This window comes from Zalophus californianus, chromosome 1 (assembly GCF_009762305.2).
Source record: "Zalophus californianus isolate mZalCal1 chromosome 1, mZalCal1.pri.v2, whole genome shotgun sequence".
Taxonomy (NCBI): Eukaryota; Metazoa; Chordata; class Mammalia; order Carnivora; family Otariidae; genus Zalophus; species Zalophus californianus.
Genome location: NC_045595.1, coordinates 177,794,326 through 177,807,072, shown reverse-complemented (window position 1 = coordinate 177,807,072; position 12,747 = coordinate 177,794,326). Strand labels below are relative to the sequence as shown.

The window sequence follows — 12,747 nt, the reverse complement described above, 5'->3', positions numbered from 1 at the left end:
GCTTTACTAAAAAGTAAAAATAGTATATAACACAATCTAAATGTATAGTTATGTTTCACTGGGTTAACAACAAATCCCATATATATATATATATATATATATATATATATATATATATATATATACACACACACCAAATATGTAGACTCAGCTTGAGACAGTGAAATCAACTGCTGGAAGCAGGATATTTTGGTGTTATCTTGATTTGGCCTCTTGACATGTAATCTTAGGCAAGGCAATTCATCTCTCCTTACCCAAGAGGCTATGTGAATTCCAAGGTGTTTCTCAATTCTTGAATTCTATGAAATATGATCTGTATATCGGAGCCTTTCATCAAGATTTCAGAGACTAGCATAGTTTCTAGTGTTTTTTCAATCCGAACTTGGGGATTGATTGAGATAATTTCTTTAACATAATTCTATACTTCCAAACTTCATTTAGGCTTGAATGTTCTGAAAGCTAGAACATTTAAATGAATTATTAGATTCTGACCACAATATATGGCTTTTTGGTCACTGTTTCCTAGCCATATGCCCACCAAAAGGTTATTTATACTATCTGTAACATTTCTAACCTCACATTATGGCGGTAAAATAAATATTGAGTTCCAGCTGTGGTGTCCGTAAAACTAACGCAAATGGTGCATTTTCATAGTTCTGTAATTAAGTCCAAAGTGTCTGTTGATCAAACACTTTGTAGACAAAGTCCACAGTTTACACAGACTTTCTGATACTATTTTCTCTTAGGATTTAAGACTGATCTATTTGTATTGGACTAAAATGGTTATAGAATAAAATGGTGGAGAGCAGGGCCTCTCCTGGACTCCTATTATCTGGGCTCTTTTCATTTTGCCACACTTGAGTTTTGTGACCTTCCTTAAACTATGCCTCAGTTTCCTGATCTAAAAAATGCAGATAATAATAATAGCATCAACCTTACTATAATGTCATTTTTGAAACTAAATATTTCTATGCATTGAACTTAAAAAATGCCTTGCTTGGGGAGCCTGACTGGTGCAGTCTGTGGAGTATCTGACTCTTGTTTTTGGCTCAGGTCATGATCTCAAGAGTCCTGGGATTGAGCCACTCCAGGGGCTCCGTGATCCTTGCAGAGTCTGCTTGAAGATTCTCTCCCTGTGCCCCTACCCCTACTCATGTACTTGCTCTCTCTCTCTCTCTAAAATAAATGTCTTTTTAAAAATGCCTTGCTTACAGTAACTACTCATGTTACTGTAGTTATATTAACTTTTTAAATAATTATTAACAATTTACTTAAAATTAACCATATGAACAACATAGGATAAAAATTACTGTTCTTCTCTGGCTATCAATGAGATTAACTACAAACTGCTAGGTGAAGGCTGCAATGTGTGGTAAATACACTACCTTTAAAAATCATATAAGTATTCTTCAAAATCTAGAACCTCATGGTTTCTGTTATGTGAGTAGGATAAAAGTTTCATTGCATTTTCTAATCATTCAACTAGGTCTATTATCAAATAAGTCAGAAATATTTTTAAACTAAAGTAATATATTTTATAACTATTTTTTTTTACCAAATATTAACACATTTAAACAGTCTTGAGTAGCAGAAATATCTAGTTTGGAGACCAGGTGCATGACATGCAGGTTATACCGCTGTTTCTGTTTCTCCAGCTCTAAAATGTTGATATTCATTTACATATAAGAGGTATTCTAAGCATGAAAACAAGTATTCAGATTTTCTGTTGTCATAATATGGGTGGTTTTCTAAATATGGAGTGGCTATTATTAGAAAATATATTGAAGGTATTTCATTAATCATTTAAAAAAATTGGGCTTTGTTAATAACCATTTTTAGCATATTTTAATTAGGGCAACTTAATATTTACCTTTGATATATTGACCTAATGAAGCCACTTACTCAGCTTAAAACTGCTTATTACTAAATTAAGTTAATTAAACTATGTTTAAACTCCTCCAGTAAAGTAAAGAACTCTGTGAAATGTTTGAGAAATTATCTAAATACATTCAAGATTTGGCAGATTTATTTCTCACTGATTAGTTAAGTTTCAAAAATTTAGCTTCTTAATATAAAAAATTTCTCTATATGTCTCATTTTAAACAAGTTCATCACAAATAAATTCGTTGAAAAATTGTAAGCAAAATGAAGGAAAAGATTTGTTCCTTATTCATGCTCTTGAGATACATTTTATTCGAAATGTATAGCATATATTATGTATAAATATATAGTATAATGTTTATACAAAAATATTTTATGTGAAATCCTATTTTGCATTTTTTTCTTACTTTTGTATCATGATTATCTTACTGTGTCATTGATTATAATTCCACATCTCTTGGTGTTTTCCTGAGCTTAAATGACCTTCTTCAAATATGAAAGGGCTAATATAAAAGAATCATTTTATTTCTCCAAATTTATGAGAATTATGTTTAATAATAATAAAATATTTTGCATTTATTCAGCATCAGTTTAACTGCAGTGGAACATTAAAATATAGATAAGGTGGGGCGCCTGGGTGGCTCAGATGGTTAAGCGTCTGCCTTTGGCTCAGGTCATGGTCCCAGGGTCCTGGGATTGAGCCCCACATCGGGCTCCTGGCTCAGTGGGGAGCCTGCTTCTCCCTCTGCCTCTCTTCTTGCTCATGCTCTCTCTCTCTCTCTCTCTCTCTCTGTGTCTCAAATGAATAAATAAAAATCTTAAAATATATATATATATATAGATAAGTTTATGTTCCCAAGTATATATTCCAAATATAAGCAGACAATAATTATTATAATTTTTTAAAGCCCGAGATAATTGAGATATCCAATGAACATTTTGGTAAAATAGGGTTTTACCTATTCACTCAATGGATTAATTTAATCAAAACTTCATATTTTTATAAGTTCTAAATATCTCAGGAATTCACTATTCAAAATATGACAAAACATACCTATTTTGAAAAGTTATTTCTTTAAAGTCACACTGGTAATGATTTAAAGATAAAATGAGAGTCTTTGCATTATTATAATGATGAAAAATGGTATAAATGATCTTCTACCTAATATTAAATCATTCAAATTAAAACTTTATTCTTGCTTAAGTGATACTCAAGTTAACATAATAATATATTTATCTTATGCTAAGCTTATTAGCCACAATATCCCTGAATGATTTTTACATTTATTTAAAAATTTAAAAATAGTAGTAGAATCATAGAATGATAGAAACAACCTTCAGAGCAATGCAGCCTACATACTCCTTCATTTTCTAGGTGAGGAAATTGAATCCCAGAGAAGAGAAGAGATTTATGACCATACACCGTGTGATGCTATAACCAGGCCTAAAACCATAATCTTTTGAATCACATTTTTTCCCACAATAACCTATGATAGATATTATTTTCCTATAGACAGAGACATTGGTTGACAATTTCTAATATAAATCTAGTTCAAATTTCATGACTTTAGAAGAGGAGATAGAAGACAAAATTTTATGTTATAAAATATTATAAGATCTTATTCATAGGAAATATCTTAATATGTAAAACAGAATTAGGGGAAATCAAAATTTGAGAATTTATGTTTTCAAACAATGCCACTAAACCATTGATTATTAAACCTGGAAAGGCTTTTCAAGGTTAAAAGTTTCCACTTCATTTTGCTGATGATCACTTAGCTAGCTTCAAAATTAGAATTTAAATTCACAAACACATAATTCTATTTCCTACACTATGTTTATTTCCAAAGAGTACAACAGTTAATTTAGAAAGTCAAAGCAGGAAAAACAATATATAAACTCTAAATATTTTTGTTGAAACACCTCTAAATGGGCAGATGTCTTTCTAATATTCTTTTAGTAATACATAGATAACTACTCAATCTGGTTAAAACATTGTTATTCTGAAATATTGTGGGAAACTGTGTAATTCTCCTTCATAAAATTATCAGATATATCTTACTCTTTATTTTCTACATGTTCCTACCCTGATGGGGAAGCTCATTTTTTAAGTCTGAAGAATAGTTATTGGGATTAGTTATTTTATTGATTTTTTTAAATATCTAGTTTTAGCAAATCGTTAACTGAGTCTTAAAACAAGATAAAGGATTTCTAATTTTAATAACTCTGAAAATCCTGTCTTTATACTTCTTGGTCATTCTTACTATTTTAATAACTTTTTCTCCTACCCCATCCTAGCCCTGCAAGCCTTATCTTATTATCAGAAGTGCTAAGTGATACATTGGTCAGTGTGGAGCTGTAATTGTTTTATCTTCCTTCCGTAAATGACTTCTCTGGAATCTATCCAAGGTCAAGGCTGTCACTTTCTTTTTTCCATGCAGTGTGGCTTTACAATGAAAGGTTTTGTTTAAATTATACCTCAAGGTTTAGGTGTTCAAAAACTAAGGGAATCACTTTGAAAGTTTGATCTATGAGACACAAAGAAAATAAAGCAACATAATCATTTGAGTAAAGAATTAATTTAAGCTTCCAGAATGAACTCTTAATGAAAACTCATTGTATTATTTGCATAACTATAACTTAATTTTTAAATTAAAATCATTAACTTTAATAACATCTCCTTGATTATTTATACATAATCTATAAACTAGGGGTCATAATTTTGAATGTGGGAGCAGTTTGGAATTACAAAGTACTACAAATATATGTTTCTCATCACTGTTGTATTTTTTCAAACCTTTCCTCAAACTTCTACTGGAGAGGAATCAATTATTTTTTTTTTAATTTGGAAATGAAAAATATCAATATTCTAAAAAAAAATCCCATGTCTTTTAAAAAATGAGCTATTTATAAAATTTAGTCAATTGACTTTTTACTCCACTACAATTTAACATTAGAAGTTATTTGTGTAGTTGTGTAGTTATAATAGAAAAATGTAAAATGGAGAGAAGATTCCTTAAACAATTCATCTTTAGTTTTTTTTTTTTTTCTTTTCACATACTTTTAGGGAGTCTTTCTTGCCTTTAGCAGATAAAGTGAACATGTCATCTAGGAGAATAAGCTGACTTTGGAGCAGGATCTTAATAGAGATACAACTTTAAATAGTCACCAAATTCCATGGTCTAGTTTTCATTTTGGTTATTAAGAAAATTAATATGTCAATGAATCCAATGAGATTGGTCTCTTAGAAGAAACAAATATCATTTACCATTAGTTCATTCTGTAAATATGTATTTAAACCTTTATTTTTCACTAAGCATTCAGTATGATAAGCAGCATACATAGTTACTGGGCTAATGAAAAAGGAGGGGAGTAGAAACACTTTGAAATTTCCAGGGAAGATTTCTTTATTGCACGAATAATTATCATTTACTTCTATCAGGCATTATGGCAAACCCTGGGAATAGATAAAGAACAGAATAGATAAAGTCAATGTCTTCATGGGAAGTAGAGATAAACGCTATGTAAAATATGTACAGAATCTTGTAATTTGCTCTAGAAGGTCATCACAGGGGACCTTCATAAGGTAGTGATATTTGCTAGATATGAAGGATGTGCAAGATGTGAAGTTGGGGAATGGAGAGTTGGAGAGTAGGAAGGAGCATTTTGGAAACAGGAAATAGCAAGTGCAAAGATCCTGAGGTGAAAAGAAGGTTGGCCATTCAAAAATCCAAAAGAATGCAAGTTGTCTCATAAATGGTATGAAAGTATATAGTGTTAGATTCTGCAGAACCTTAAACTTATTTTAAGTATTTGAACTAATATCATAAAAATAATTGAAGAAAAAAGAAAGGAAGACAGAAAAAGGAAAGAAGGAAGGAAGGAAGGAAGGAACAAAAGAAGGAAGGAAAGAAGGGAGAGAAGGAGGAAGGGAGGAAGGGAGGAAGAAGAAAGGAAATTCTAACTGGTTTTAGGCAAAATAATACTATAATCAGATTTATACTTAAAAGTAGACTTCTGGTGTCTAGGAGAAAATGTATGAGATGGGCAGCAGGGGATGGTGGGAGAAAAGTTGGGGAGCTATAGAAATAATTCTGGTGAGAGATTATATGGTTTATACTGGGGTGTTAGTACTACTGACGGAAAATTGGAATAATTAAAATTAGCATGTAAAATCCACAGCTTTCCTGATTTTATGGTTATGTGGACTAATGAAAAAGAATGTATCACAAGTGTCTGTCTTACCAAATTCAATGGATGGTAGTGCCATTCATGAGATAGAAAACATTGGTAGTAGAAGTAGAATTATGAGTTTATTTTGAACATATTGAGCTTGTAATGCATTTGATATCTTCTTTATTATTGAATAGATAGTTGAATATACAGGTCTGTAGCTCAGACTTGTCACTGTTGTTTACAATTGGTGAAACTCAAGCTTGAGATCATGCAGGGAGAGTATATAATGTACAGTCATCAACCGAATTTGTAGCAGTGCAGATTTACAATGTTTTCTGATTTATTTTCAGATTTCTGAATAGCCCAGATTTTAAATGGATATACAGATCCTACTGGAGAAGAAATGGCATTGTGATTAGGCAAGGGTCGTGGAGAGAAAAGATCAAATGTTCTAGGGAGTGATCGCCTTTTATCTGAAAAGGAGAATAATGGACTAGACAAACACAGATGAACTTAAAAAGAAAAGCAGAGAGTGAGAGGAAAGGAGTATAAGATCTAAAAACAAAGGGTTTTTTTTTCTTTTTTTTCCAGATGAAAGTTTGTTAAATTTGAAAAATTCTGTGATGAAAATCTTCTAGGTGATCCAAGTAGTTCACCCAGCTACACTGATGTCAGAATGAGAAAGGTTTTTAAATGACCAAACAATGGTTAAACAAGAATTTAATATTTAATAGTAGGATATAGATGTGTGGAGCTATGAATTTAGAAGCCTTCAGTACATATAGTTGTAGATTGATGGATGTCTCTTTCATTTGGATTTTGGAATTTCCCAGGGTTATCATAGGATTTAGGTTGGAGAAGAAAATTGTGAACCTGATAGAAAAACTGGTCAAGAAAATTGGAAGATTTATCAGTGAGCTGGGAACAGATATAAGTGAATGGTAGTATGAGCCACCAAGAAGTTGATAAAGAATCTAAAATATCGATGGGACTTGGATTACTCATTCAATATGGAGCACTTCCTTCTTAATGTCAAAGTACCTGGGAAATTAATTATTAATTATTTTTCACATGATGCAGAGTAAGGAGAGGTATAGCATGAGGGGTAAATTTCATCAAGCCTATATCTGCCTGATGAGCTGCTTATACCCTTCCACAGCTTACACCCTTTGAATAAGCAAACCCCATGAGTCCACAAGAATCAATATCATTCTCTACTATAGCTCTGAATTAACATGTAAGTTTCTTATTCTTTGAGCTTCCTTTTCGTTAATGCCATTTTTACAGTATGCTATCTGTTAACTTATTACTTTCACTGAGGGGAAAGTTTTGTTAATTGTATGGTTTCTTAAGTAAATCATGGTCCCCTTGTGCCTCCTGGAGGTGATACGAAGGTCACTTTGATGCATGTCGGGTTGTGAAAGTCCTCACTCACCCACATAGAAATCATCCTTCACAGCTGCATGATCTCCAGGCTCTCTTCAACGCTGCACATCAGATTCTCCTGGGGAACTTTCTAAAATTAAGTTTCCTTAACTGTTTTTAACACTACCAGTAGAGATTCTGATACATAGGTCTAAGGTTGACTAATAGAATCCATGATTTTTAAAGCTCCCTGGAAAAGAAAAATTTAGAAACTACTGGTTCAAAGTTGGCTCATAAATTGGACATCTAAAATTGTGTTTTAAAGTTTCTTATTTCCCAGAGTTTAGGTTTCCATTAAATTTTACTAATACCCTGTTCTCATCTGGATCTATTCCTTACCTTTCTAATTATTATTTGTCATTAAATTTATAATGATAAAATTACTTGGTGTGAAAAATGAAATGTTACCTGAAAACAAAAGGTTTAAAGCAATATAATAAATCATTCTTTATTTTATCCTTCCTCTATCTCGGACCATTGTGAAAAGATAATCCTTTATTTACTTTAAGGGCATTTATTTAGTGAGCAGTATTAGAAGTTAAAGATAGGATCTCCCTTCTTGGCGGAGGGCAAATTTACTGTCTAGTTTAATAATGATAGAGCAAATGGGAGACATGGGGCAGGTTTTCTTGTGGTCCATTATAAAAGATATCTCTAACCTCAAGGGTTCCTCAGCTGATGGAAACCTACTGTGTGCAGAAGCATACACTAATCCACTTCTTGTTGCTCCCATGGAAATTGAAATGCAAGGGAAACCAAAGCAAACTAAAGCTCATGCTAGTTGCTCTATGTTAATAAATTACTTTGTCTCTAACCCAGGAGTCTCATATCTCCTGCCATCATCTATGAAGTTGTGGCAGTTTAACTTGTTTGCTTGCAAGCAGGGTAAAATCTGAGAACATTCACAATTCTTGACACAGCAGTAATTAAAAACAAAACAAAACAAAAAACGTTTATTTCATAGAATGTCTGTGATTATAATATTGCTGTGAGTATAATGAGGTAATAAATGTAGTGTTTAGAATAATGCCTGTTATATATGGAATAATAATTTCATAGAATGTAATCTATTAATAGTACTAGTATTAGAAGCTATAGAAACACCTCCAGTGTCTACATCATTTACAGATACATGACATAAAGATACTAAAACTTCATATCTTAAATAACAAATCCCAACTTAAAACTCTGTCACATAAAATTAGGGACAAACTCAAGTGACTACTGGAATTATTTAGGTAAAATAGTAAGAACTATGCCAGAGTGGAGAGAAAAAATTCTTGAGAAGGAAACAGCCCTAAGATTTTCCTGTTGATTATTGCTATGTGGGAAAACTATGGGTCCAGTGTTGACAAATTATCTTATTTAAAAAGAGAATCCAAAATATTATGGAACATAATTTTTATGGTTAAATATACTTTATTTTTTTAAAAAGATTTTATTTATTTGAGAGAGAGTGTGTACTCACGAGCATGAGGGGGAGAGAAAGGGGGCTGGGCAGAGGGAGAAGCTGATACCACGCTGAGTCGGGAAGCCTGGGATCATGACTTGAGACAAAGGCAGCCATTTAACTGACTGAGCCACCCAGGGGCCCCTGGTTAAATATACTTTCATATTTATTTTGAGCCCATGCACTCAAATAAAATAAGTAATAAGTCTATTGGCCAGATGCAAATCATTGATCATTTGCTTTATCAAGAACAATAAGGAGTATCCAAATTATGTTATAAATGTACCACTAAGAAAGGAAGATAGTTTGCACATGGTGGATTGATGGAGGAGAATGATCCTGTGAAAACAAACAAACAGAACAAAACAAAAATGAACAAGCAAAAAACAAAGAATTTATTTATATCTTTCTTAAAAATGTCAAAATAAATAAGATTCAAGAAAAAGTGGCATAGGAGTTACACGTTGATAGCTACACTGTACTTTTTGTTACAGCAAACACCCAAACTCCAGATTTACAAAGTAGTGAAATCGTTGGAAGGAATTTGGTGCTCTCTAATGTCGAAACTCTGAACTACAGGATAGTGGTTCATGTGGTATTTGGCAAATGTTGCGGTTTCCCTCAAAAATTTAAAATATTCCACAGTGCTCTTGTGAGGTCATTGTGGTGCCATGGGGTGCTTCAGCTCGTAGTTAGGAAACCAAATCATAACATTATGCCACACCCTCGTAGATAGAGAACATAGAATGCAAGGTGAATGTTGCGGTTCGTCAAGGATTAAATCTCTATCTAACATTTGCTTGGAGTTAAGTCTTTAGGTTGATTCTGTCCTATTCATAAAATGAGCCTTATCTAATTCTTCACAAAATAATACTAAGTATAGAAGGAAAATTATCCCTGCTGTTGGCCATCTCTCCAATAGCCACCTACCATTTTTTCCTGATTCCAATTTTGTCTCTTCTCTTTCATTCTCCACGCAGCATTTAGAGACCTCCGTAAAATGTAAATTTCAGCAAAACTTATCAATGTCTCCCCACCACCCCTGGGCTGGAACAAGTTGTAACTCCCAACTGGGCATTTTGTGCCCACAAGAATTGACCCCTATGACCAAGCTCCACCACCTTACCTACTTCTTGACATATAGAAGGACTTTCAGTTTTTCTCTCAAAAGCCACACTTAGGCCTGAGCCAAATTCTTTCCTCTGCCAAGAACATTCTCCCTCTTCCTAACTCCATAAAAAACAGGAATCATTTCTTGCTCCATATATGTCACCCCTTCTTCCAATGGCACAGTTAGGACACCACCTGGTGTTTTCATACAAATAGGACTTGGAAGGTAGTCTACTAGCTCTGCTTTTAATAACTTATGAATAATGTTTGGTTCCCTATCTAATGTTTGGGTCAGTACCAAATCATGTCATCTACCCAGATTTATTCCAACATCCAACATTTATAAAATTTTATAATGATACTATTTGGTAACTAACACATTATAAGGAATTAATGTAGGATACAGCTCTGTTAAAATGCATCCCCTAAAGAGGTCCATCACAAATCTCAGTGTATTGACACAAAAGCTTTTATCTCTGATGACACAATTATCAGTCTAGTGGCAGGGATCAGGGAAGAGGATCTGCTTTTAGAAGTACACACCTCACCACATCACGTGGGCAATCCCTTTCCCACAAACACGGATGCTCTGCCTAACATGATGAAGTTGTGGAGCAGCTTCCTGCGCCAACATTTGACCTGTTAATGTTTGATTTCTTCCTATGATAGAGAATAATGAAGGAGGATAGGATGAGACTTTGGAAACTTGAAGGCAGGTGTATCTTGAAATTGTTTTTTTCCCACTAGGAAGAAGCTGCCAGATCTAACAAAGGAGGATTCATTTGAGGTTCAAGTGATCATTGCCTGGGGGCTACTTCCATTGAAATCATGAAGAGGGTGGAAGCTGTTTTGAGGACGATTCTGCTTTAGAAATTCCTTTGGTGGTATCTTTTCACAGCGGCAGGTCTTACTAATTTGAAACTATGAACCAGCCTCTTGGTTCTGTCCACCTGTCATCCTCCTGCTGCCTCATCATCTCCCCATAGCTTTATGACCTAGTAGTAGCTGAGGGATAGGCTGAGTTTCACAATATCCCAGATTCCAGCAACTTAATAGTGTTTGCTTTTTTGTTTTTTTCAAGCTCTGCCTATATTCAGAGTGGATTTGAAAAGGCTTCTCAGGGTACCTGAGTGGCTCAGGTCATGATCCCAGCTCGATCCTGGGATCGAGCCCTGCATTGGGCTCCCTGCTCATTGGGAAGCCTGCTTCTCCTTCTCCCACTCCCCCTGCTTGTGTTCCCTCTCTTGCTGTCTCTCTCTGTCAAATAAATAAATAAAATCTTTTTTTTTTAAGAAAAGGCTTCTCAAAATACCTATAGTACAAATAGTAGTAACAATAACACAAATGATAAAAAGTTGTAGCAAGTGAGGATATACTTGGGCAGGGAAAAGAAGGAAAGGAAGAATAAAATGACACTGGGAATAATGCTGATAGGTTGCTCTTTGCATGCTCCAAATACTGCACACTGGTTACTCATGGAACACACATTAAAATTGAGCCTTCTAGCAGCTGAGGCAAAGGGGGAAATACAGGTATGGAGTTTCTACTGGGGAAAGCAATGCCAGTTTGTTGTATTTCATCAGGCTGTGAAATACAGGATTTACCTTTTTTTACCTAAACCACATTAATTTTTTTTGCCAAGAGAATGACACTTGGAGGAGAAGGGTACTCTCTTGAAAGGACAAATAAAAGATAATTCAGCAATTATCAAACTGTGGTTGATGATTTAAACCTCCCCAGCTTATACACTGAAGTAAGAGTATAATGCTATCAAGCCCAAGAAAACGTTTGAATTACTACAAAGAATTTTTGATTCCTCTAAGACTTTCAATTTTCATGTCCTGTTCAATAAGTGTAGGAAAAATAATGAAAGGCCATGGCATTTTTACACCAAACTGCAAAAAAGACATTTTTTTATCTTTAATTTTAGGCAAATAATGTCTTGCCCCACTCTCTATTGAACAGCTACTGCAAATTAATCTCAAACAGACCAAGACAGAGTTAAGAGGAAAACGTAAACTGTAGTTCAAGGAATGGAAGCAGATTTTGCTGACATGGATAGGTGGTCTATAATTGCGGAGTTCCAGATTCAATATATCATGAAATTCCAGCCAACCATGGCCTGCTAAAGCATCGTGTGGAGATAATTTTGGATTTGAGAATCAATTTTGTTTTCAAAATTGAGGAGTATGCAAAAGGCAGCATACCAATATGTAAAAAACAGTTATCTTTCCTAGTCAAGGTAAATCTTACTTTGTTGACTGGGAATGGAAGATGTGCAGTTCTTTCTCTCCCTCAGATGAGTAGCGTGAAACAAACTGGCTGTTGTATTTACACAGAACTTTTGAACATCATACATAAGTGATTGCAAATTACAAAAACCTTATATGATGCTTAATCCAGTGCTTGGGTGAGATAGAAGAAGGTAATGTGTAATCTCTGCAAACTAGAATGGCAATTTCAGACAATAGTGAAAATCCTTAGTACCCAAGAGGATTTAAAGGGCTAAATTCTCATTTGCAAACTTGATCCATAATAATTAAAAGGCTAAGAGGTTCCTTTTAATGTTTTTTGTTCTAGTTCAAGGACAATTTGGTTCTAAATTGACCCAGATGAATTTTATGTAATTTGATTAATAAGGTTATCTTCTTACAAATTTAAGGATTATGACTTGAAAATGCTATTATAATTTTGATCTTTTTTTC

General features: G+C 33.7%; 1 protein-coding gene across 6 annotated transcripts in view; it reads left to right on the top strand.

Moving 5' to 3' along the window:
* The window catches only part of CADM2 (cell adhesion molecule 2), a 1,065,941-nt gene that overhangs the window by 1,003,901 nt on the left and 49,293 nt on the right, over positions 1-12,747 (top strand). Inside the window, exon 10 of one of the 6 annotated variants that reach the window (XM_027585370.2) lies at positions 10,790-10,846. The exons of the other annotated variants lie outside the window; for them this stretch is intronic. Coding sequence (XP_027441171.1) covers positions 10,790-10,809 — 20 coding nt within the window. The 3' untranslated portion in view covers positions 10,810-10,846. Of the gene's footprint in view, positions 1-10,789; positions 10,847-12,747 lie in introns of those variants that run through there. 6 annotated transcript variants of the gene reach the window in all.